Source organism: Channa argus, chromosome 11 (genome assembly GCF_033026475.1).
Source record: "Channa argus isolate prfri chromosome 11, Channa argus male v1.0, whole genome shotgun sequence".
Classification (NCBI taxonomy): Eukaryota; Metazoa; Chordata; class Actinopteri; order Anabantiformes; family Channidae; genus Channa; species Channa argus.
The window spans coordinates 7,412,966-7,437,176 of record NC_090207.1 but is presented as its reverse complement, the minus strand read 5'-3'; the positions used below and the strand labels follow the sequence as shown (position 1 = coordinate 7,437,176).

Sequence of the window (24,211 nt, the reverse complement as noted above, 5' to 3'; positions counted from 1 at the left end):
CTTTTTTGTCCTTTCGGCTTAACCTGTAAGTTCAGTATCTGCATATTTTGGACAGTTTTTACACCGGGTGGCCTTCCTGACGGAACCCTCCCCATTTTCTGCCGGGCTTTGGAATGACGCTACACGGCTGGGGATGGGGATGATCATGGGCTGTTGGGGGTTACGTATCTTGTCCAGGGACACTTCGACGTGGTTCGGAAGAGGGGCGAATCTCTGACCCTAGGGTCGGTAGGCGGCCACTCTACCAACTGAGCCACTGCCCCCCTGGAATGAAACCCCCAAATTCCAAATGTGTAATAACTGAACTTCAAAATTGTTTAATCTAATCTAGACAATAAAGGAATAAAGTCAAATCTACAGCTTTCAGCTTGTCCCTTCAGGGGTCGCCACAGCAGTTGACATGAGTTTTTATGCCGGATGCCCTTCCTGCCGCAACCCTTCCATTTTCTTCGGCCTCAGGACTGGCACCGGACGACCTTTGCTGACTGGGTGGGGCCACACCTGGTGGGGTGGGATTAGAGCCTGTGGCCTTCTGCATCCTAATCCAGTGCTCTACCACTGACCCAACAGGCTGCCCAAGGAATAAACTGCATAATGTTTTAAATTTTATCTGAGGGAACATGTAGAGGATAAAAAAAATGCAGAAGATCACATAGTAATGAAGCTTGAGTCAGGTGTAAGCATTGTCAGGCAAACTTTTATATTACTACTCAAGTAACAAGTGCATAGAATTGGACAGTTACTCAAAACCTCATAACCTACTGCTATGGAGTAAGTGAAGTAGCTTAAATACTCTTTAGGTACAACTTAATTTTTTTTTTTTTTTAGTTGCTAAATAATGATTTATTCAAAAACTGTTTCATTATGATGAAAAAAGTGAAATGACACATTAAATACTCAGTGCTAAAACTCCCCTACTTTTTAAACCACTGTTAAAAAAAAAGTGTGCTCACATGAGAGAGAGAATCTTCAAAATGAAGACAATGAAACAAACATATTTGCCTCGGACTGAATTTTTTAATTTGTTTTTGCATTGAAATCTACATTCATATTAGTATGATGTCATTTGGTACAGTTAACACTGCTAATATGTGGTTTTGCAATCCTCCCTCATACTGTGATTATTTTCCACTTAATTTCAAGCATTTGTATGATTTTTCTTCCCTATGTTGACTGGCCCCGGGTGTTGGAATTGTAGAAAAAAAAAAAAAAAAACATGTTGAAAGCAAAAAGAGAAACAACTTCAGTTAGGGCTGAAGAGAAAAAAAGAAAACAAAAATGCATTTTAAAAAAACTGAAAAGTCAAACAATAAACACCACATAACAACATAGAGGATATAATTGTAAAAGCACATTCGTATTAATAATAGCTTTGGAATGAAAACAGCAACAATAAAGGATCATCTGCCCCCCTTGCATTCCACACATTCCTCTAATATATTATCTGAATATTTTACTTGTATCCATACATGTCATTGGAATATGTCATTGGAACACTCCAAAAAAACACAATAAATAAGAAAAGCGTGATTTGATTGGTCCATGAGGTAAAACGTGAAAAAAAATAATGTTGGAATGATTTTTGAAAAGAGCTACAAAATTAAAAGTGTGGGAAAGGCGGAAAATATTAAACTAATAAAGAAAACATTGTGACTATAACTAATAAAGAAAACCCACACTCTCAGTCACTCACTCACACACACACACACACAGACTTGCATGTGCTCCATCACACAATCATTCACCTCGTTTTAACATGAAGTTCAACGAAGCAACTTAATGATATTTTTATATTTACATCTAAGTGATGATTAGCAGACAAAATGTTTAAAACAAACAGACCCCCCCCCCGAAAAAAAAAAAAACCCAACAAGGATAAAACCTATACAGCTAAACTAAATCATATTGTCTTTTTATTTCTTTACTTCTTCCTGTCCTCCTGTGCACTAACAAATAAAATATCCACTGAACTATACGCTGTAGGGTGGGAGGGGGGCTCACAGAGACAAAGAGGAGGGTTAATAATGACAGTGGTTGTAGAGATGCTCAACATCAATGAGCACTGGTAAGAGCAAATACCGTCAGCATCGTCAGGAAGGTACACTTTTCGTTTCTGCTACAAAAAAAAGAGCACTTCAATAAAAGAGTTGCTGCCCCTTTGGACTACCCTGGTTTTACATCAAACACACCTTACCTCCTGTTCCATAGAGGTCTGATGTGGGTGAACATGCAGTTAGCTACACACTGTAGCCTAAGTGGGTGGAATTCAAAGAGCACTTCAAGAACACCAGACTGCCCATTCAGGATTATATGAGCCTCCAAAACAAGTTCAGCTTCATTGTCCGAAGTCAGAAGAGCGGGGTGCAGGTTTTAACATCACGCTGTAGTACATGTAGCAGTAATTGTGATGGAAGAAGCAGCACAAGTAGTGTTCAATAGGCAATAGTCTTTCTGGAGAGGAAACGGCTCAAGAAGAAACCCAACCAAGTGTTGACTGCAAAAGGTGCAGCAGCAGCACTACAACGTATTTAGAGGCATTACCAGCAGTTTGTTTCCAAATCTCAAGATTCATGGACGTTCTTTGCTATTTTTTGAGATGTGTAAGCTTTAGAAACTTCCTTGTTAGCTGGCATGCTGAGAATGTACAGCCTTTTTGAGTTTTTTTTAACCAGTTAGCTAAATGACAGGTGTCAGGCTCAATGAACAAATCTACCAACCATAACCTGAATTTACCAGCAATTTTATTAGTGTAGGGTTGTTGAATCTTTTCATCTAAATACCATTGTCCTGTTAATCATCTTGGTAATTTCAAGGCCTTTTATCATTTGATTTGCTTCCCCCCACTTTGACTTTGTCATGTGATTGTCACCCGTTGTTTCCTCTTCATGGTTGCAGCACCACTCAGGCAGTCGTACAGGTAGGCAGTGAGTTTAAGAATGATCATGATTTTTTTTTGAACTGGCTACTCATTAACCTTGAGGAGGTTTTTTACCACAGCCGGACATGAGGCAAAAAGTATTTTTTCCATGACTGTAGAAACAGAAAAAAGAAGTAGGAAGATGGGAGTGAAGGGAATGATAGAGAAGACACCTCTCAGAGGCTCTGTGCTCCCTAAGGCCCAATGTGGGCTCAGTCCTGTCCCGTCTGGATCATTCCAACCCTTGTTTAGTTAGGCTAAAGCCAGTCCAGTATGGTCTTGCCTGTTCGGGTGCAGCTGGGATCCAAACTAGGTTTTCAGAAGAGTGCTTTGGATCCCTGGTTCTCGAACTCTGACCAGGCATCATTCAGTTCCATAAAGATCATCTTAGCATACTGTTCATAGGGCTGGCCTGTCGCCTGCAGGGAGAGGAAGAATACATTTCAGCATAAAGATCAGTTAGCGGAGTTGTAATATTTGTAAATCTTGTTAAAAATGGCTTTCAGGATAAACAGCATCACATTTTGTCTTGTTATGCATTTGCTTATTATATGCACCAGCAGCATGTTATACCGTACCTTATCTGGATGGACAACAAGCACAGCCTTCCTGTAATACTTCTTCACCTGTTCAGGTGTCACCAGGTCAGCCATGCCCACCGGCTTCCAGCGGGTTTCACCTTCCCACAACACAGTGTGCAGAGTTGACATCAGGGCTCTGATGTTTCGCTCCTTCCCCTCGATCCAGTCCAAGATCTGCAGCAAGAACACAAACCTTTACTGGCATACACACTCATTAGCACCCCGAAGTTACAATATGCAATTTCATAATAAATTCTGATCAACTGTTTTCAGTCAGAAGATACCAAATCATTGTGTCTTCCCCATACTACCCCAATCTAAGATGGCATCTTCTAGATTGAGAAGGACTAAACTACAAGACATGCTGATCTATTGTGTGTATTAACATTGTCTAATGCCTTGACAAACCTGTGAACAAGCTAATTTTCTGAACACAAAGTTCATAATGTGACAATAACAAACAGATCTTTCACTCTTCTCTGACAGATGGCAGTTCTCCTGCCATCCTAGGCTTTCATTTGTTTAGAAATTATAATGATGTTTTTTTTTACTGTTAGACATACACTTTCTATATGTGTATAGTTTGTTACCTGTAACTTAAGTGGATCAATATCCTTTGTGATCTCCTGTCTTCTCATTTCAGCTATGGTCCTTGGTCCCTTCTTATCAAGCCTTGAGGCAAAACCCTGAGTTGACAGCAGGTCCTCAAAATCATCCTCCTTTACCTTGGGCTTGGGACCTGTGTTACAATACAACACACCCAAATTAAGTTCAGATATGGATTTGTATATTTGTGTGAGCTGAGTTACTTTAGAGTGCTTATTGTGGAAACTACAAATGAACAGTTATCTCCAAATTGGTAACAAATCCTTTTCCATATCTCCAGTGTCTCTTACCAAATCCAGGCCCTCGAACTCCTCTCTCTTCTCTTCCGCCAATGACACTTGTAAAGTTGAGGTTGTAGTTGGGTTTAGTGGGCTGTGCACCTGCAGGTTGAGATGCTGAGGATGCTTTGGGAGTGGACCCAGATCCTGATGCAGGCATCCAAGATTTGCTCTTGGCTGAAGTGGGTCTTCCAGACTGCCATGGCTGGGCTTGAGGCTTAGCAGAGGAGGAAAGAGCCTTTGTGCTAAAAGAAGGCCCAGACGAATTACTGCTGGATGAACCTGCAAAAAAATTAAATAATTATTCAGTTAGTTATTTAGTTACAAGTGACATTTCTAAGCCACGTTTTATTTCTTCCAAAAGGCATCACTGCTCACCATCAGCACAGTAGCACCTCTTACCTGGTAAATTGGAGCCAAGGTTTCCTAGGTCAGCAAAAGGATCAAAGGTCTGGGACTTGGCCTTTGACATTGATGAAACACCAGAAGCTACAGACACAGCGACATTCAAGTGGCTTTTTAGAGTTACAAGGTTCAAGGTTGTCATGGGTCTCAGAAATTTGAAAAACTGAAAATCAGTCAGACACAAACCCTTAAATAATGATCCTCCCTTTACCTGTGTTAGTGTAGCTGGGTTTGCTGCTGGTGGCATTCATGCCAGCAGTGGAGCTAGTTGCCCAGCTGTCCCACCCACCAAGCAAATCAGGTTGGCTGGCTGATGAGGTCATCTTAGGGGCATCATTCACTAGCTTATCTGTTATGTCAAAAACCGACAGTGTCATTAAGCACTATTATTAACTTACAGCAAAACCCAATTTAGGCAAATCATATCGTTAGAAAAAATGTTTTTTCTTACTGAGGTTGAAGAGGCTGGTGTTTGAAGCAGGAGTGGCATTACTGTGAGCTGAACTGAAGCCGCTGGTCGCTGAACTATCAGAACCTAACAAGTCTCCAAAAAGATCTGGTCCAGAGGCCTGCCGAGATGAACCTACACTGGAGCCAACACCGGAGCCAGACCCCATCCCAAAGGGATCAAATAAATCACCCATGGCTGCACAGACAGAAATAGGTTGAAAAAAAAAAAAATTGGGGTTATGCAGAATTATTTGCATGATTATGCAGTCAGTGCACAACAAGCTTTAAAACTTACGCTTTGAATCTGGTGTGGTACCAGTGGTGGTGCCAGTGGTAGGTGCACTGAAGAACAAGTCATCCTGAACTTCTCCTGTTTGACCAGCAGGGGGTGCAAACAGGTCATTGAGGAGGTCGCTATTGCTGGATGCAGCTTTAAGTCCTCCCTGGACTCCTTGATGAGCAGAGGAGGTTGTGTTCATAGATGGAGGTTCAGGATCAGAGTTCAACCCCAAAAGATCAGCTGTGTCATTAGGAGGAGGTTCCTGAGTTGCAGGAGGATAGGTCTGGGGATAAGAGATACAGAGCCCAGAAGAAAACATGAATAAATACAGTATTTCAGCTGAGTTTGTAAAAGTCATGATAAAGAAGTCACACTGTGTACATGGCAGAGCATTAAATAATCAGCCATCTGAGATTTTCCTCACCTGGAAATCAGCATCAAACAGTGGTTCACTGGGGTCACGTGACAGTGGCTCTCCACTGGGGGCAGAATAAGAGACGGACTCTCCCTCTGATTGGTCACTCAAGTCCTCATGGTCATTCATAGATCCCCCTCCCTGACTGTCTGAAGCATCCTGAGGGCTGCCCACGTCTACAAATACAAAAAGGTTGTCAATAGGAATTCTGAGGCACTTTGAGGCAATTGGTCAGTGAGGATGGGCTGAGCAGGTAAATGAAAAAGTTAGAGAGACTGTTTGAGAATTTTAAATTCTCTTTGGAAAAGTTACCTTCCCAGTCTAATGTCTGGAAGAAGTTGTTGGAGTTAGTATCAGTGGTCACAGGAGATTCTGGTTCAGTTACGTTGGGGCTTTCTGAGGCCTGAGCCGGCTGGGACGACTCTGAGTCATAGAAAGCCGAGGAACCTGGTTGACGAGGCAACTCAGGCTTACCTGTAGCGATGCAAGCGATGCAATGGTTAATATTTTTTAATATTTATTTTAATATGCAGTTCCTATGTATATGAACTAAACTAAATATGCTTTAACAAGGGATGAGAACAGCATTTTTAAAGTAAAGCCACCTACCAAATTTGCTAAGGATCTCTTGCTGCTCATCACGAGAGGAGAAAAGAATTTTGGGGTTAAGACCCTTAGTTTGGAAGCCCTCCCATGGGGGGGTCTTGGCGGTGGGTCTATCCCTTGGTTCCACCTCAATGTTCAAGTTTACCTGGAACAGGTCAGGGTACTTCTCTTGGATGTCACAGGCATCCAAGTCATACCTGACAGAAGAACAGAAAGGTGGTTATAAAGTTATAAAGAAACCAATACGATACAAAAGTTCTGACTAAAATTAAGTGCTAAAATTAAGTATTACGTTCTATAAAGTGCTATACATACTATAAGTACTAGATTAAAGTACTTCTAACTACTGACAAGATTGTGGAACAATTTAAGGCCTCTGGGAGAAGAGGAGGTTGTCAGTGTTTTAGATTAGAAGAGCTGAAGCTCACAGAAATTCTGAACTGTGCATCAGCAAATAGAAAATTCATTTAAAACTATTCATAGTTCAAGGTCACATACTTGGCAAACTTGACTGTGGTGGCATTTCTGGGCACAAAGCCTGTGTGGAACTGTATCTGAAACATTTTCATGGATGCCATCTGAAACAGAACAGAATCAAACTTACACACAGTTTTGATGAAGGCACCGTCACATTAGCAATAAGTCCAAAGAGATCTGGTATTTCTGTAGGACTAGATGCACTCAGGCTTGAATGCACATTTACACACGCTACATCTGCAAAGCTAAGAGCATTGTGGACGACCCCACACACCCGTCACACACACTCTTCACACTCCTGCCATCAGGAAAGAGGTTCCGAAGCATTCGGGCCGCCACATCCAGACTGTGCAACAGTTTTTTCCCGCAAGCCATCAGGCTGCTCAATACACAGAACTGAAATGGAACTTACACACACTACAACCCGAACTCAACACACACTCATCACTCATCTCAATTCATTCCACCATCATTTATTTATTTATTTATTTATTATTCTACACTTAATCGCACTACACTGTTTACCTGCTGTTTTTTGCCCATTCAACTGCAATTGCACTGTATACATGCTGGAAATTTAATTGCACTATACTGTTTATATGCTGCTTTTTGCACCTTTAGCCCACTTGACTGTATTGTACTGTAAAATCAAAGTATACAATAGGTTTACTGGTCGGCACTGTCTCAGTTTTTGTGTCCTGTCCTGTGTTATCCGTCTACACTGTCTGTACTGTTTTTCGTCTGCACTGTTTGCACTAGGTTTCACTCGATGCACTTTACATAGCTTGTGTTGTTTTGTAGCACCTTGGTTCTGGAGGAACGCTATCTCGTTTCCACTGTGTACCACTGTGTATAGTAGAAATGAGAATAAAAGCCACTTGACTTGACCTGAATGTGTATACCTTGGCCTGTAGACGTCCTCCCAGTGTAGATCTTGCATGATAGATCACCACTAGTACGTCTCCTTGGACTGTTACATTGAGGGGAATCTCTGCTCTCCCATCTTCCATCTTAAAATCCCTAGAAAAAACAAAATGGTGAGTGAGAATGGTAAAAAAAAATAAAAGTAAGGGAAAGGCGAGAGGCATTTTTTGTGCTTAGAGCTTACTTCATCTTGTCATACTCCTGTGATGTAGTGAGGACTCTCTCATCCCCAACATAAACTTCGCAGAATGGCCTGCAACCATTACGCTGCTTGTTGAACAGTGGCACAGGTGTCATGACGATGGAACGAATAATTAGGGGCTTGCTGTGTGGGATGATGGGCTCCTCTGCCATCATGTCACACATATACTCGATATACCTGACAATATAAAGCAAGATTGAAATCACATAATAGATACATGTTTTTTTGTAATTGTAAACACTTTGCTGTAGTATCACTGTTGGATGTAGTAACAGCTCGAAAAAGGAAATTAATAAATATCAAGGGTCTACTGCACAGCTCAAAGGTCAAATGACAAATTTGACATACAAATTAAAACTGCTGTATCCTAACTTTTGTGTGTTCATACCTCTTGTGTGAGGGTGCTATGCCAGGTGGGCAGCGTTTCATTGAGAACATGTAAACAGCAGCCTCAGCTGTGGTGAAAAGGCGACAAAAACATAGGAAAGAGCACACGGCCACTGCCGATGCTGCCCTGCCATCCTACAGATAGAAAAGGTAATTTAAAAAAAGTACATTCCAATTCTCGATTTCCGTTGTCCCCCTCTTCACATCTGAGCATGCACGATGGATTGAGGGGGAGCAGGAGGTTACTTACCAGACAGTGTACTATACAAATGTTCCTCTGGTCTTGTTTGAGCCATTGATGCATGTTCTTACAAACGCTGTAGAGGCTACGGAGGTTGGGGGCACGGCGCAGTTGCCAGTTACACTCCGAAACCTACAGAAAGATACATTTGAATATAAAAATAATCTCATTTAGCCTAATAATATAACCCTACTTTGATCATTGCTACAGTGGCAGTAATACGTAATACCAATAGAGACACTGCAACTGTTTTAAAATCATCTCCGCAGGAGATCAGGAGTTTTGTTATGCCCCTATCTGACACCCAAAAGCTGCTCACATGCAAACACACATACCCGGTTGTGGAATCGAGAAGGCCTGTATGATCGTTTGGAAAGGTTGTAGACAGCATAGTGGCCAGCATGACGTGAGTCCAAAAACAGACGGACATCTTCAATGTTGTTTTTTATCGCTGACTCCACCCCTTCTGCAGGAAATGACATGACTACAAACACACACACAAACACAAATACTGAGAAGTGTTTAACTATTACATCAAATGATTGTCTTTTTAAAAATATTCAACAATAACTTCACTTAGGTCATGTTTGAATTAGATTAATGCAGTTTTTTTATTTTCATTTTTTTTTATCCTACCTGCTATTCTGGAGGTGATGTATGAAATATCTAGGTCCCCTTTAGCATAGCTGTGAGAGAAATCACAAGTGCACATATAAAAATTAGTAAGTACACAACGCAGCAGGGAAGGTAAAACACAAATCCCAAAACAATGACAAAGAGGTCCCTGATGCCTGACTAGAAAACTGTGCAACCAACACAATACAGAGTTTCACCCTTTTAATTAAGTTTATCTCCACAAAATATACACAGTAAACTAAGTGAATTTAAAAGTTTATCTTTGCTGAGGAATCTGGTCATACTCTTGTCATACATGCAAAAGATACATTACTTTCCAAAGCTCTGTTATTAATTATCATTAACGGTAACAATTGATAGCAGATATCATCTGGACTCATACAGGCAGAAACAAATTTACAATATTAGTAAATTCCAAAATGTATTACACAGAGCATTTAGCACAGACAAACTATAGGCCAAGCAAAGACATTCATCTATTTATGCTGATGACAGTTTTATGTGAATTACGTTAGAATGCACAGGTCATGCTAGTAAGACACAGATGTTGCTGAAATGGTGACTTATTAAGCAACAGAGCCATACTAAAAACATTTTACTACCATTCATTCATGTATTCATTCATTCATTGTAGGCCAAGGATTCCTAAATCCAAACTTTTATAAATTCTAAAGTTGCTTGAGTGCAAGTGTAAAATATCTAGCTCAACCAATAAAGGGAAAAAACTGAAATTATAATTCAGACAAATAGAAATAGCTAAATATTGTGTATGAGAAGTTAGCGAGCAAACAAGTATATTCAAAGTGACAGAAAATGGTTCTTAGAAGTATTGATAAACTGTTAAATTTACGTGACATACACTGCTAAAACTGATATACAATATAGATACAACAGGTATAAAGTAGTAGATAATGTTGAAATGAGAAGACAGTAAAAAGCCACATGTTCAGCTTATAGTAACGGAAATAAAGTATTGAATAAATAGGTACCAATTTAACCATGATTCAACATAATAATTAGGCACATTCAGCTTCTACAAATGTTTTATTTTTAGAAGAAACAAGAATGGTCAAGGAGTTTATTATATAAAGTTGCCTTTAATTAAAAAATGCCTTTAATTAATTTGTGATGAAGGAACATTCATAGTAGCTCAATGTGAACTGGATCTTATAAAGAAAAGTCATCAGTCAAAAGTCTTTGTTTTACTCTTTTCACCATTTCAAATTAGGTGGTACAGCATTGGTTTTGGATGCAGAACGCCACGGGGTTGAATACCACCACAACAAGTCTGGCCCCATCCAGCCACCGAGGGCCACCTTGGTGCCAATCCTGAGCCCGGATAAAAATGGGAGAGTTGTGGCAGGAAGGGAATCAGACGTAAAAATGCATGCCAAATCAGAAAGTAGTTCTATTTTACTTTAGCACCTGTCTAATACGTATAACATCTTTGTAAAACAAACCAGCTCTAATTTCACTTATTCATTCATAATCACAGTGTTACTATTTGACCTAATCAATTCCTGTACTATGCACAGTGAATATGTTTTTACTTTTTTCTGTTGGCTGCTGATGTCATTTTTCAATTACTTGACTTCACTCTTACAACACGGTCCTCATCCACCCATCTATGCACATCACGCTCTAAATTCATTCAAACGAATTACTAAACGTGTGTTGTTAGGATTTGTGATTACAGAAAATGCTTAGTAGGCTTTTCTCGTATAAATCAAACACAAAGTGTGGAGCGCACACACACAGCAATGCATGAGTTGATTCACCAACCCGTATTTACCTTGGGTTGCTAGGTGATGGACACAGTAGGATCATGAGGGTTTGGGACAGAGAAAAAAAAAATACAACAACAAAATAAACAAAATGACCAAACAAACGGGGAAAAAAATGATGACAGAATAGTCAAATGAAACATCAAACTTTAATGGATACGAAAAGCGTGGCTATTAAAGAAAATCTTTGCATATTTTCAATCTTTTTTTATTTTAATTTATTTTTTACATAATAGCGAGGCCACCTGTCTGTAACAACTACAAGCTTTGTCAATGACTTCCGCAGTGTCCCTAATTGCTGTTTTAAAGTGTAGCAGACTAGATTACTCATCCCCTGACACATTCATATATCAGCAAAGAGTGATAACTTCCCCAGCTACAAAGACAACTGCAAAAGCTTAGAGTGGAGATCCACATTTCAGTCAGCCAAGAGGCAGCGGTTACACATACAATATGCAAATGTATAATAATCTACATATAACTCAAGTTAATGAAACCATGATGTACGAACGGCTTACAGAAATATTGAACTAGTGGATCCTTGCACTACAGGACAATGGCTACATACTTCAAAAATAAATATATTCTGAATTATGGGATCAATGTACGTCGAAAGACGTAAACCTCTAAAGTTCTATGAATAAATATGACAAAGATAAACTGAAAAAGTTCAAATGCAATAGGAATAACTACAACAAGGAGCATCTTACCTGGCTACAGACTGGATGACTTTAGAGGAGGTGTCCTTTATGTTGGTCAGGAAGCGCTCTGTCCCTCCCCGTAAGATATCCAGGAGACCGCTACCTGACTGATCAGGATCATAGATGCCTGTAGGCATCGTGGGAGAGGGGGAGAAATAGATGACAGTTAGTTAAAATATGGTTTGTTTGTTTTACTTTGTAAAAGCATATACTCAATTGCTTTTCAGCTGAGTTGAGGGCTGCATGAAATGCAATAACAGACAGATGACTCCAACTGACTCTACATAATTTTTTGTCCAGGTCAGTGTGAATTGCTAAGACAACTAGAGTCACTCCTCAAGACAAAGAGCAACCATATTCAGCCTTCCAACAGATGGTTGACAGGCCGTGCAGAAATCCTCTTAATGCACAGTACGCAGCCTGCACATGTATATGTGTTTGTCTATATTGAAAGGAAAATGATCAGCCTATTTTAATGGCCTATTAAATATCCTAAAGAGTGAAGAAAGCTACCATTAAACCTAGAGCACATTTTGCAGCATTCTGCTTCAGACAATCTATAGGGTGGGCTTCCATGGTGCCGTGATACAAAGGAAGGTTGTGCTTTTTTTGTATATGTGTTGTGTCTGTCAGCAGTCAGATAATCACAGGTGAGCTAAGCAAATTAGCAACTAACACAATCTTTAAATGTCACTTTTAAAACATTACTGCTATTCTGACATTCGATTAAGTTTCAAACCTTCAAGTCTGAACACTTAAAATTACGGAACACTGCAAAAACACAGACAGACCTGTGTTCTCAAGCAAACACTGTTCCAAACCCACATGGAACATACACTATGAGGCAAACAAACATTTACCTGCACTGTTGTGGACATTGTGGATCTGCATGGGCTGCGCTCCATTGTTCCCAAAACCTCCGTTTTGCTCCAGAAGCTGCAGACATTCATAGCCATCATACACTGGACGCCAATAGTAATACGCACTCAACATTGTAACGGGTTTGGCAAAAAAATAAAAATAAAAAATAAGGTGAAAATAATTTTAAGAGACACCTGAAGTTGAGATTTTGCTCGGGGTTTAAATAATTTGTAGCAACAGCAGCAAGTAGGTTTACAGAGAAAAAATGTAGTATTTCTTAGAAATGCCAAAGGGTTTGACCTTAAAAAAAGTTATAACAAAGAATTTAAAAACAAAAACATCCAAATTACATTCCATCAAATAATAAAATTATGACTTGATTTAAAGAAATAAAAGGCCCAAGGTCCATAAATAGACAATCAGAAAAATAGCTTCAATCAATTTCAGTGTTAGGAAATAGCGCTTTCCGTCTGTCCCTAAAAACAAAATCAGCTCAAAACCATTCCAAAGAGAAGACTGCACACATTGTAAACGCTTGTCTCAGAGGTGCTAGATAAAATAATATCCTGATGGAGGTGAAAGTTTAAAGGCAGCCAGATAGTCTCTGCATCTCTCTTCCTCTCTGGGAGGTCTACTGCATTTCCCCCTCAGATTTTCACATCCATTTTTATTCCCCAGCTTGACAGGTCTGCCCCGCTCTGCTGCATCTCGCAGTCTGCCTCTCCATATGTCTGTGCTGAGAAGCAGCCGAGAGAGGAGGAGAACAAGGAGGAGTAGAAGTGGGAGAAGTAGGAGAATTATAATCTCCTTATGGTTAGCAGGGAAACCCCTTCTTAACTCTCATCGGATTAGCGGTCGACAAATCTGCCTTCACTCTGAACACATTTACAGGGTTATCAGGACTCGGTTTAGTAAGAAACTAGTTGGTTATAGCAATACGCAACTTTGCTAGTGGGATTGTTGATACAATCTACAGTGTATGACTTAATTAAAAAATTTGCTTCGGGGCAAAAAGAAAAAATACAAATATTATTTTTAACTGTAATGGAAATTAAATTCAGGATACATTAAAAAAAATCATTCTGTCTGTACACAGCACAGACAAGAATGGGGCTGAAATAAAGAACAGTTGCTGTAAACTTGAAAATCTGACATCTAAATCCGCTTTATATAAATCCCAACTGGGACTGAGGATTTGGTGATGAGTATCAGGATTTCTAGTAAGAATCACAAGAAGCTGCTAAGTTGTTTCTTACTTTTCTGTTCTAAAGGCTTGGTCAAAATCTTAAATCTGATTATGAAGAATATTTTGGTATCACTTCATGTTTGTTTGGAATTTTAGTTCATCCATTGTGCACCTCTGTGTCTGCCTGTCTCTTTGGGCTCATTAGGATCATGCCAGCTGGGAAGAGACGAGCCTGGGAAAGAGAATAGAGACTCCTTTGTGCCTGCCACCGTGTGTGTGTGGGGCTTAGAAAGTGTAACCACATCGGCAATTTGTACAAGTGTGCATGCACGTTTACACACACAGGGGAAGAATAACCCCCCCAACAGCCACTGGATCAACTTGTTTACTCCAAAACACACTGAAAGTTGTCACTTACTCACAGGTTATAAACAAAGCAGAAATGTTTTAAATGACAGCCAAAATAACTGTGAAATCAAGATAGCAGTTTTGAAAGTTACTTCTTTAAACTTTAAACCTGGAGCCATTCTGTGTCAACAGCCCTGAACTCCTACCTCTGTAATGGGAGACTTGGGGTTGACGTTGCGTGCTGCTGCTATCTCCTGGAGCTGGTTGACTAACTCTGTAATAGACAGACGCTCCTCTGGGTTCACCTTCAACATGGAACCTGGAGAGGAGAAGAAGAAGGTAGTGAGTGATTCGAGGAAGGAAGGGCTGAAGCATGGAGTGACAAGAAGACACATGCTCTACATGGACGGAAAAGTACATACGTATAAGGTCGTGATACACAGTGTACTTGGTATCATTTGGAGGAATGGAATATTTCCCATTCACGATTTGCAGTTTGGCACCATCCTCAAATGGATGCTGCTTGAAACACAACAGGTAGAGGATACACCCAAGGGCCTGCATGGGAGAGTGGACAAGACAAATAAGACAATAGAAGCTCTTAAACGGTCTTTCTTTATCAACAGGAGTGCAACTATCACTGTGTATATGGTATCAGAAGTCAACTTGTTCTGCCCAATTGTTCACACAGACCAGATAAACTATTTTCTGTTATTGATTGAGCCCAAGGTGTTGTTGCTTTTCTGCTTCGGGTCCTTTTTAATTTATTTTTTTTAGGCCAAATGAAATAATTTACCACCCCTACACAAATGTGTTGTCTTTATTATCTCACAAAGAAACACTCTTATAGACATCATTGTTGTCTATGAGCATAAAAAAATAATAAGAAGTTTCTAACATGACTGGATCTGGATTAATTCAGTTGTCTTCATGGTAGATGACATCAGTGACAAAAAAAAAAAAAAAAGAATAATAAGAAATCTGACCCAGATGTCCTGTTTCTCATTAATGGGGAAGTTGGAGTATAGATCGATCATCTCTGGTGTTCGGTATGCTGGGGTGGTGTTCCTTGTGATCTGCACTCAAACAGGACAAACACCAAACAAAACAAGCAGAAAATATTTTAACCAAACAATCATATCACTGTGTGGCGCTGCAGCAGCAAGAGTGACCTGTTAAATTGTCTCAGTTACCAAAACTCGGTAAATCTTGAAAAAAAAAAAAACGAAAGCCTTTAACAAAGAAACAAACAAATTTTAAATGAACAGCGTCCAATTCAGAATTTCTGCAAGAATCTCTTGCTACTGGCCTGAAAACAGGTGCTGAATAGACACACGGGTAATTTAATTTAGAAACCAGAATCTCTGGGGTGGTGCATACTGAGGTCATCTCTGGCATAGCTCCTGTGTATGCGTGTGTCTGTGTGGTTATAGCATAAATACAATTAACCTGATTGATCAGAACTTCCTGGACACCCAGCTGCTTAACTCAATTTGAGGTTTCTGGTTCCTGTCGAACACTATGCCACTAACCCACTGTGACTTCTGAATGTTTTTTCTTCCTCGTAGAACAAATGACTCTCATAATAAAAATGAACAAATATAACATGGGCTCTCTGTCTTCTCTTATTTGTGGCCTAATTCGTTTGAGGGGTTTCACCATACAATAGCGAGAAAAAGTAGTGGTTGCGTCTGGGGATGTCCCTTCTCCGATACTGCAGCCAACGTTAGCCACCGTTAGCCTCAGCTGGTAGTCAGAGGTGGAATCATTTCTGTGGTTTAGAGCTGATAATGGATGACGACAAAAGTGAAGCCAAATCCAAGCTCTGCTGTGCTAAAATCTTAAGAAGTAGTTATAAAAGGTAAAAACTTTTCATATTTGTGACACAAGGGTTAAACATAGTAACTAGAATGTTACCTTTGTTATTTTACCCCCATATTCCTCTGTGGACCTCCGCACTTCTCTCACATTCATTCTGTGCTTTGTTTGTCTTTTTTCCTTTTCTTTTCAGCAAAAGTTGCTCTGTTTATTAAACACTGGTCGCCGCCATATTTTTTTGGGCAAAAGAACGCACAAGACTTTCTGTTCTTGCGGGATTTGTCAAAATGCAATGGATTGATGAGGACTCTACTGTCCAGCAACTCATACTAGAACCACAACAGTTTAGGGCTTGTATAGGTGCTGTGTATTGGCAAATAAACTAATGTAAGTACTTGTTCTTGTACTGCATCTATTAAAAAGGGGTATCGGGACATGTCTAGTAGTGGTTGCAGTTTCCTGGTTTTCTGCATAAATTGGTTATGAAATGTGATATGATATCAACAAACCCAATATATCTAAGCTGATCAGTCATGATCTTTTATGTCTTTATTAAACATACACATTTTGAATACAAATTCATGTATTGTCTAAGGATAGCCCTGTTGAGATTTACTTGATGGGTGTTTGAGTGAGTGCGTGTGTACCTCATCCTCAACCATGGACCTCTTCTGAGCTGACCAGCTGTAGTCGGGGTAATGTGACACTGTGGTGGAGCTGCCAAAGTCACACAGCTTGATGGTGCCCTGGTTACTAATCAAGAGGTTCTCAATCTGCAGCACATCAAGGAAACAGTGAGTTAGAATGTCAATAATTGCATTTTTCAAATACCAATCACTATCCCCTACATATAAAAATAATTATTTAATGTGCATACACTTTGCCTTTTCTTCTTCCTATAATACCAAATGTAATTTCCTTTAATTCATTCCTTTCACTTCATCATTTACAAGGTCTTTGATTAATCATTCCCTCAAGCAGCTATAATTGGCAGACCAACCTTGAGGTCTCTGTGTATGATGGGAGGTTTCTGTTTGTGCATGTGCTGCACAGCGCGGCACGCCTGGTAGAAGATTTTCAGCACTGTGTCACATGACAGAGGCGCCCTCTGCTCTACCCGCTTTATAAAGTCCACCAGCTGACCTAAGGCAAAAGAAAACAGTTAAATGAAAAATGATCTTCGCGAAACCACCTAAAACACCTGCTGCTGCCAAGGATGCAGTAAATTACTTAATTTAATGATGAAATTATTAGCTGCCTCACACAAATCAGATTACTGTTTGAATAGTATTAATACACTATTTTAATGGAAAGTAAAGAAAACTTTCATTTTAAAGCTGGAAAAATACTCAATGAAAACCAAGTCAGTTGTAAATGAGCAGAAAGGAAGTGCAGCAAGAAGTAGAAATACCACAAACAGGAACTGTTTCTTCACAAAGGCCTTTCAGTAAAAGTTACTTGGAAAATGGGACGGACATTGTACTACACATTACGTTTAATAAATGAGTAAGCACTGACTCAATAATGAGGAAGACGACAGCAAAAGAGATGTCACAATAGAAGCACAACTGTAAGGGTGCCGTGTGTTTACCTTTACAAAGCTCAGTGAGGATCAGGAACTCGGCCTGTCCGGTGTCTGATTCTTCCTTGCTGATAGAGGCAGCAGAGCAGAACTGGACCATGTTGGGATGTCCTGACAGCTTTTTCTATGGAACCAGCAGGTCAAGGAGCATACAGTATTAACACGCCTATGGTGTCAACCCTGGCCTCAGATCAGTCGTTTCGGCTGACAGAGTGGGTCGCATTCATGTGTGGTTTGTTGTAACTACCAGCCAAACATAAGGGTTTTGTGGTCATAGTGGCTACAGATCTGCAATTTTGTTCTGCAGCTTGCTACTCAAATGGTAAAGCCTGAATAGATTATGACTGGTTTGTTAGAATAGAAGGGGAGTTTAAACTTTATTTTTCTGCCTCATCAGCAGTGAAATCATCAACTGTTATGCAAATAATTGACCCCTTAAAGCAGAATGTTGCAATGGATCCAGGAATATGGTGCGTAATTTACCAACAGCCAGTGCTGTGCCTCCAACACAGAGAGACATACACAGACAGACAACCATTCACACCTATGGGCAAATTAGAGTCAGCAATTAACCTAACATGCGTTTCTTTGATCTATAGGAGGAAACTGGAGTACCTGTGCAAACACAGGGAGAACATGAAAACTCTGCAGCTGGCCAGTTTCGAACTGGGACCCCATATCAATTTTAAGGCATATGTTTTACAGCCATAAAGCACTGAGCACTATAGCTTGACATTTTATATCCCACCATGGCCCTTTAATAAACATTACCAAATGAGAACAATACATAGCAGTCTGTGTTTGTAGAACATCACTGCTATTATAAAGTTTAACACTATAAATAGGTTTTTTTGCTGTACAGTGCATCTTGTGTGCTATGCTCTACAAAATAAATTACTTATGTGTGATAAAACCAAAATACTTGATAATAATAACTAAGAAAAAAAAACAAGCATGTTCTCGTTGTCATCTGGAAATTGTTAAGGATACCATGAAACAGACTTCCTGTATAATTTCCTTGTTCTTCTCTTCTTCATTGGACAGGAGCCTCTGAAACAAAAAGAGCACTGGCTTCAGATGACACATCTTTTTATGAGACATAACTAAAGCGACTGAACAAACATATTTTATCAATAAACAGTCTATGTGGTGGCATTTACTTTGAAAATTAAAATAATAATCACGATTTGACTGTATGACAAACGGGATAAGAAATCATTATGTTAACTTTTCCTGTTAAATATTAGCTTAGCATATACAGTATTGTGTAGCACCTTTTTCTAACTTGTCCATTTTTCAGTGATCAAGTGTAATCACTTGATTGCTGTACTTTTAGTCTATAAAATACAGTGCGCTACATACAAAGTGACATAGAGGAGATCACTGAATCTATTTGTCCAAGGTTGCCATGCTAAAACCAAAATTACAAATCTCAGCGTCAGCAGTGTTAAACTTAGTTGACAAATGCAGACAACAATGACAGAAACAGAAAGTATAGAGTCAATGGTTCCCACATAATAAAAACAGTGCTGTCACGATAAAAAAACAACACACTCCAGGAATGATTGCTGGGCAATATGATGCGCATATTGCATATAAATGCACAGCAAAACAAGTAGCACAATTCTACATTCCAAACGTTTGGTTTCATAATGTGAGGGAAGCATAGCAGTGTATTAATAAGAAAAATAGCAACGTTCTCTCTGTCCTATGCTGTGAAGGGTCCTGTCCACGTGGATGTTAAAGTCCAAGTCATGTGCAGTAACATTGTGCTGTAGAACTCACACCTGACGCAGACTGTACCTCATTTACAGCAACATACTGTAGGTTAACATTTTAGAAGTCGAGTTGTACAGCAAAAGTACAAGAGCGGCGGCAACATGTAAAATTTACCCAGAGGTAAACCTTTATATTACCTTGAGGGCATAGTCTTTACCACCGCTCATGTCCTGGGCTTCATACACAAAAGCAAATCCACCTGAGAAAAAAAAGAGACAAGGATGTAATTTAGATTGTACGTTAAATGCACTCTTAAGCTCCTAAAAGACATAATCATTCATCTCAGACCTTCAATGTAACTCAGTGTGTCAGTATTACACAGAGTTGGATGAGTTGTATTACTGAATGTAGCTACTTTGTTGAATGAATGTTTTCTTTTGTGTAAATAAAAAATTTGTTAGTTAAAAATTATAACTGACAAAGAAGAAAATGCTATGTGGTTGTAGAGTTCTACTAAGTACAGAAAACTGACATTTTTTATGTGTCACTGTTCACTGACAGCAACAGGGTGGAGTCCTGTAGTACATTCTAAATGCATTTAATTATATCTTATGACCGCTGAGGACACCCCTAAAAAAAAACAGCAACAACCTGCTTATCCAAAAACACATAAACCTAAATGCTGTACAGTCATAGTCTTATCTGTCACCACTGGGTAGCCACAGCAGAAGCTGGAGTTTTTTGCCACTTGCTCAAGAACAGTGAACACAAATACTTCTTTAACTTTCAGGCCACCACTAAATATCCACCTTTTCACTTAAGGCGTGGCTGAAACCTGAACTGCTTATTATTTGACCAGTGCTGCTGTATTTATCAGCCAATAAATATTTCGTCACCTTTGCATTGTATTAATCAGACTTTCACAGAAAAGGCCACTACAGTTTCTTGTCCATCAACCACAGCGACTTGTGACTCCACTGATGAATAGCTTAACTTTTTCCTCTATTACATGCGCTCAAAGGTAAATGTACTCAACACATAATCCAAAGAAGACAAGGGCAAGGTTACCATAGTGATGAGTGAATAAACTGCCAACAGTTGTCACTTTTTTAGTCTTTAAAGCTTTACTTAATTCAGCAACTGCCTGGTCCTGGATGTGTTTGGTGGCTCTTATTTGCTAGTTCTGATGTTTTTACTCCCTTGTCTAGGATTCAAACAATCTGTGGTCACACACACACACACTTTTGTCTTTAACCTGAAGCACATTTTATTGTAACATTTTATTGTCTTTTTAAGCCTAGACCTTACCATGCATAAATATACATCCAAAGCATCCCAGCCGACGATTAAACCTGGACAACATTTATTGTCCATTATGCCAACATTTATGTGCAATGCTGCTGAGGTTGCTTTGATAATGTACAACAATCCCTGTGGAGATCACATGTCTTCCTCTGTTTTTCTCCTGGCAAAGGGAGGGACCAAAACCTGAAAAGCTCCATTTCCTTTGCTCCAATTACCACGACATTCCGAGAAAAAAATGGAAAAGGGGACTAAAAATCCCTCTGTATCATTCCCCAAATTATTAAATCTGGCCAGGGTACATTGTTTGTTCCTGTATTAAATAAATTCAATAAAAAGTAAATGAAGCATAACTTATCCACTTAAGCTCCGAATAAAGAACTGTTTCACCAGTTCAGAATGGGACATAAAAGCCAAAAGAAAGGCTAGTGATACCCGTCACTGTGCCTAAGAATCTGCTTTGTTATGTGAAGATACCAATCTGCCTATTGAACCTGAGGACAGAGTTTGTGGTTGTGAAACTGAGACTTATTACTACCATGATGAATAACCAATTTTCCTTACAGAGAAGAGTGTGCTTTTATTTTTTATTTTTCAATCAACATTATGTGGCTTATCTCCCAATGTGGTTGATACAATGTGCAGAGAAATGTGCTCTAAAAAAGTAACCATCTGGTTACATCATTCTTAAAAATCTTATTTCCAAACATAAATTTACTCATATCGTAGCAAGTGCTTTTACACCTGATTCATGCAGCAGTTTAGCTCTACATTAAACATTTTCTGTCTGCTTTACCAGTCACTATGACAGTAACCAAGCATATATAAAAGTTAAGCAAGACTGTCTCGTCACAGACAAGAAACCTGAGCTATGATTCGATGTCCTGTAGCCAGAATTGCTACATACAAATTCATGCTGCTATTACAGATTCAATCATGTATATATTATTACCAAAAAAATTATAAACAAAAGTTGCTAAATTGTTGAATGCGGGCTGGTTGTTAAAAAAAAAAAAAGAATTATTTTTTTTTATGTCATGTATTTAAACAACTGTCTGGAGGCCGAGCTTCAGACGACCAAATGAGAAATTTTAAAATCAGGTTTCATCAGCACATTTTTAACTTTGATGTTCGTTTGTTCCTTTTTCCAGCTTCAGCCGAATACATACAGGAAAGAAACACTAGCATTCAACCAGCATTTCTAGAGCTGTTAGTGTCAATAACATTAAAACACAGAAGCTTTAACTGTAAATTAACTGTAAATTGTAAACTCGGAGGTTTGGTTACAACGGTTGTCATCACAGGTACGTTTATTCAACTATGCCATGCCTACTGCTCCATTACGAGTGACATGCGTCTTCCTGCCAAAGAAGATGATAAGGTCTTAGTTATGTATAGCTATGAGTCGTCAGCTGGGCGATAAGTACATTCATAACTTAACCTCACTGTGGTTTCCACCCCAACAAGAATGTGTAACATTACTTACCAATCTATATGCATCACTATTGATGCATAGACACAATATATCACGATATGGAGCCTGATTTTGAATTATCAACTGGTGTTTTACAACTGGGTGACTCATAGCTCTGCACTTGCTAACGCTGCTGGTATTGATCACCAATAGTTAGACGTAAGTTAGCGTTGTGTCACTGAAACTAGCCAGTTAGCCAGGTCAGCTAACTAGCATGCCTAACCCAGTAAACCGTAATCAACAATTCTGGTTTTGGTACAACATCTCACCTTCTGCGATCACCCGCTTGATTCTCAGCTTCATGTCACCAAGCTCTACGAGTTGTCCGACGAAGTCATTTTGGTCCCGGCTGGCAGCTCCGGACGAGCCGGGCCCGGCGAGGAAATCCAGTGCCGACTGGAAGAGTGACATCGTATCCAGGAGCGCCCTGCTGTAAGTCTCCGGGAGAGAGAATACGGTCGTCTAAATACTAAGAGTGTAAGCAAAAAACTATACAGTAGTTAAATCTGTTACAAAGGCGATAATATTCTTTCACTGGAAGCAAACATCTTCTTCCTGCTGCTAGGCTGACGAGGCCGCCATCATCACCAGCGCAGCTGACTTCCGTGAGGGGTGATGACGTCGGGACACGATATAGTCAGGTGACGTAGCAGAAAAAACGCTATTAAGGATTCCCGAGGCGTGTTGATAATCTCCAAACTCCTGCAATTGTAGGAAAGTGTTTTTTCACTGTCGCCACAGAGGATCGTTTGTCCGCATGTTGATTTGGCACACTTTTTACGCCGGATGCCCTTCCTGACGCAACTCTCCCCAATTTCTACCGGGCCTGGGACCGGCACTGCACAGCTGGGGATGGGAATGTGCTGAGGGTATAGTTTTCTACAATTAATAAAAAGCGATTTAGACAGAACAAACCTAATTTTCATCGCTGTTAAGATTATTAGAAATGTATTTATACTATAAATTTACTATAATTTCTGTTCTAATGTGGCTGAGCCTGTGCACTCTCTCACACATAGGAATGACCCTGTTTTTGAATGTACACTCTAACAACACTGACATTTCCAATGCGGATGAGCTGCTGTTTTAAAAATTAATCCTAAATAAATCCACAAAAACTTTTGTTAAAATTTAAGCTACTTTAAAAGAGCTATTTAACAATTGGTTTGCCCCTTTTTAATCAAAGTTTATAGACAATGTATCTGTTTTGAGCAAACACCCTGATGCTACTTTGCAAAACAGAGGAATAATAATACCATTTTAATATTTACAAGAGGCTCGTTGCACACAATGTCATGTATTTGTACGCCCTCTACTGGACAAACAGGCTATCTGTCAAGTTTATTAGATCTGCTCTTGCATAGACGGAATCACAATGTTAGAAAATTTGTGTATACCAGTGTCAGGTCTTTTTCAATGGCATATTTGTTTTTTTATACAACTAATGTGTTACCTTATATAAAATAAGCGAATATTTTTTTATTATGACTCTGCCCCCATTGAATAATAACGACATTATTAGTATTATTCCTGGACATATAAACCATTCACTTTCATTTCTAATGCTATGGAGGTACACTAAGAAGATCAAAGAAATAACAGAAATAACTATATTTAATATCTAAAGTGCACACACAAACAATCAGAATAAGGTGAGATACCACTTCATTGATACCTATGGACATTTTAAAAAATGTAATCACTGTTTGTTACCCAAATTCTTCTGAGTTCTTTGGATACCCCAGCAATGTATGGAATGACGGTATTGTTCAGATTGTTGTCATTGTCTTTCATCTCTGTTATGGAAGTGCTTCTATTGGCTCTTTTTGTGGATTTGACAAAGACCCAGTTTGGGTACCTGCAGGTTTTGAGTGCTTCCTTAATGGGATTTTGTTCCTTTCCTTGTTCTTTCTATCCCCCCTCGTCAGCATGTTCTACAGATTACACACAAATACAGTGTAGAACTTTGAAAAATGTAGAAAGTACACAAAGTATCATAAAGTTCAACATTTGCGGAGGCTTTTTGTCTGT

The 24,211-nt window shown here is 39.4% G+C and overlaps 1 protein-coding gene across 2 annotated transcripts; it reads right to left on the bottom strand.

Moving 5' to 3' along the window:
* Nucleotides 1-1,192: 1,192 nt before the first annotated feature.
* On the bottom strand, nucleotides 1,193-22,803 carry gak (cyclin G associated kinase). Of its 2 annotated transcripts, XM_067520058.1 has the most exons (30): nucleotides 22,450-22,803; nucleotides 19,602-19,663; nucleotides 18,676-18,735; nucleotides 17,695-17,809; nucleotides 17,104-17,246; nucleotides 16,751-16,876; nucleotides 15,272-15,361; nucleotides 14,708-14,843; nucleotides 14,492-14,604; nucleotides 12,751-12,826; nucleotides 11,900-12,017; nucleotides 10,621-10,734; nucleotides 9,406-9,455; nucleotides 9,105-9,253; nucleotides 8,779-8,901; nucleotides 8,530-8,663; nucleotides 8,124-8,318; nucleotides 7,918-8,035; nucleotides 7,037-7,116; nucleotides 6,542-6,735; nucleotides 6,245-6,406; nucleotides 5,942-6,108; nucleotides 5,533-5,800; nucleotides 5,239-5,433; nucleotides 4,999-5,136; nucleotides 4,785-4,871; nucleotides 4,395-4,664; nucleotides 4,089-4,237; nucleotides 3,496-3,672; nucleotides 1,193-3,336 (listed from the first exon to the last, which is right to left on the bottom strand). In XM_067520058.1, exons 1-30 carry the CDS (start codon nucleotides 22,589-22,591, stop codon nucleotides 3,235-3,237), a joined length of 4,053 nt encoding a protein of 1,350 aa, XP_067376159.1. In that variant the 5' UTR covers nucleotides 22,592-22,803; the 3' UTR covers nucleotides 1,193-3,234. The 2 variants fall into 2 exon arrangements, with proteins under 2 accessions (XP_067376159.1, XP_067376160.1); XM_067520059.1 differs by lacking the exon at nucleotides 10,621-10,734 and having other exon boundaries at nucleotides 22,450-22,802.
* Between the last annotated feature and the right edge of the window lie 1,408 nt (nucleotides 22,804-24,211).

What these genes read in the sequence shown, in the direction of transcription:
- gak (XM_067520058.1), bottom strand. Translation starts at nt 22,591, where the DNA reads ATGTCACTCTTCCAGTCGGCACTGGATTTCCTCGCCGGGCCCGGCTCG. An exon ending in TGTTTGATGCTGATTTCCAG is followed by an intron (nt 5,801 to 5,941) that starts GTGAGGAAAATC and finishes TCTTATCCCCAG; the next exon opens with ACCTATCCTCCTGCAACTCA. An exon ending in AGTTCGAGGGCCTGGATTTG is followed by an intron (nt 4,238 to 4,394) that starts GTAAGAGACACT and finishes ATTGTAACACAG; the next exon opens with GTCCCAAGCCCAAGGTAAAG.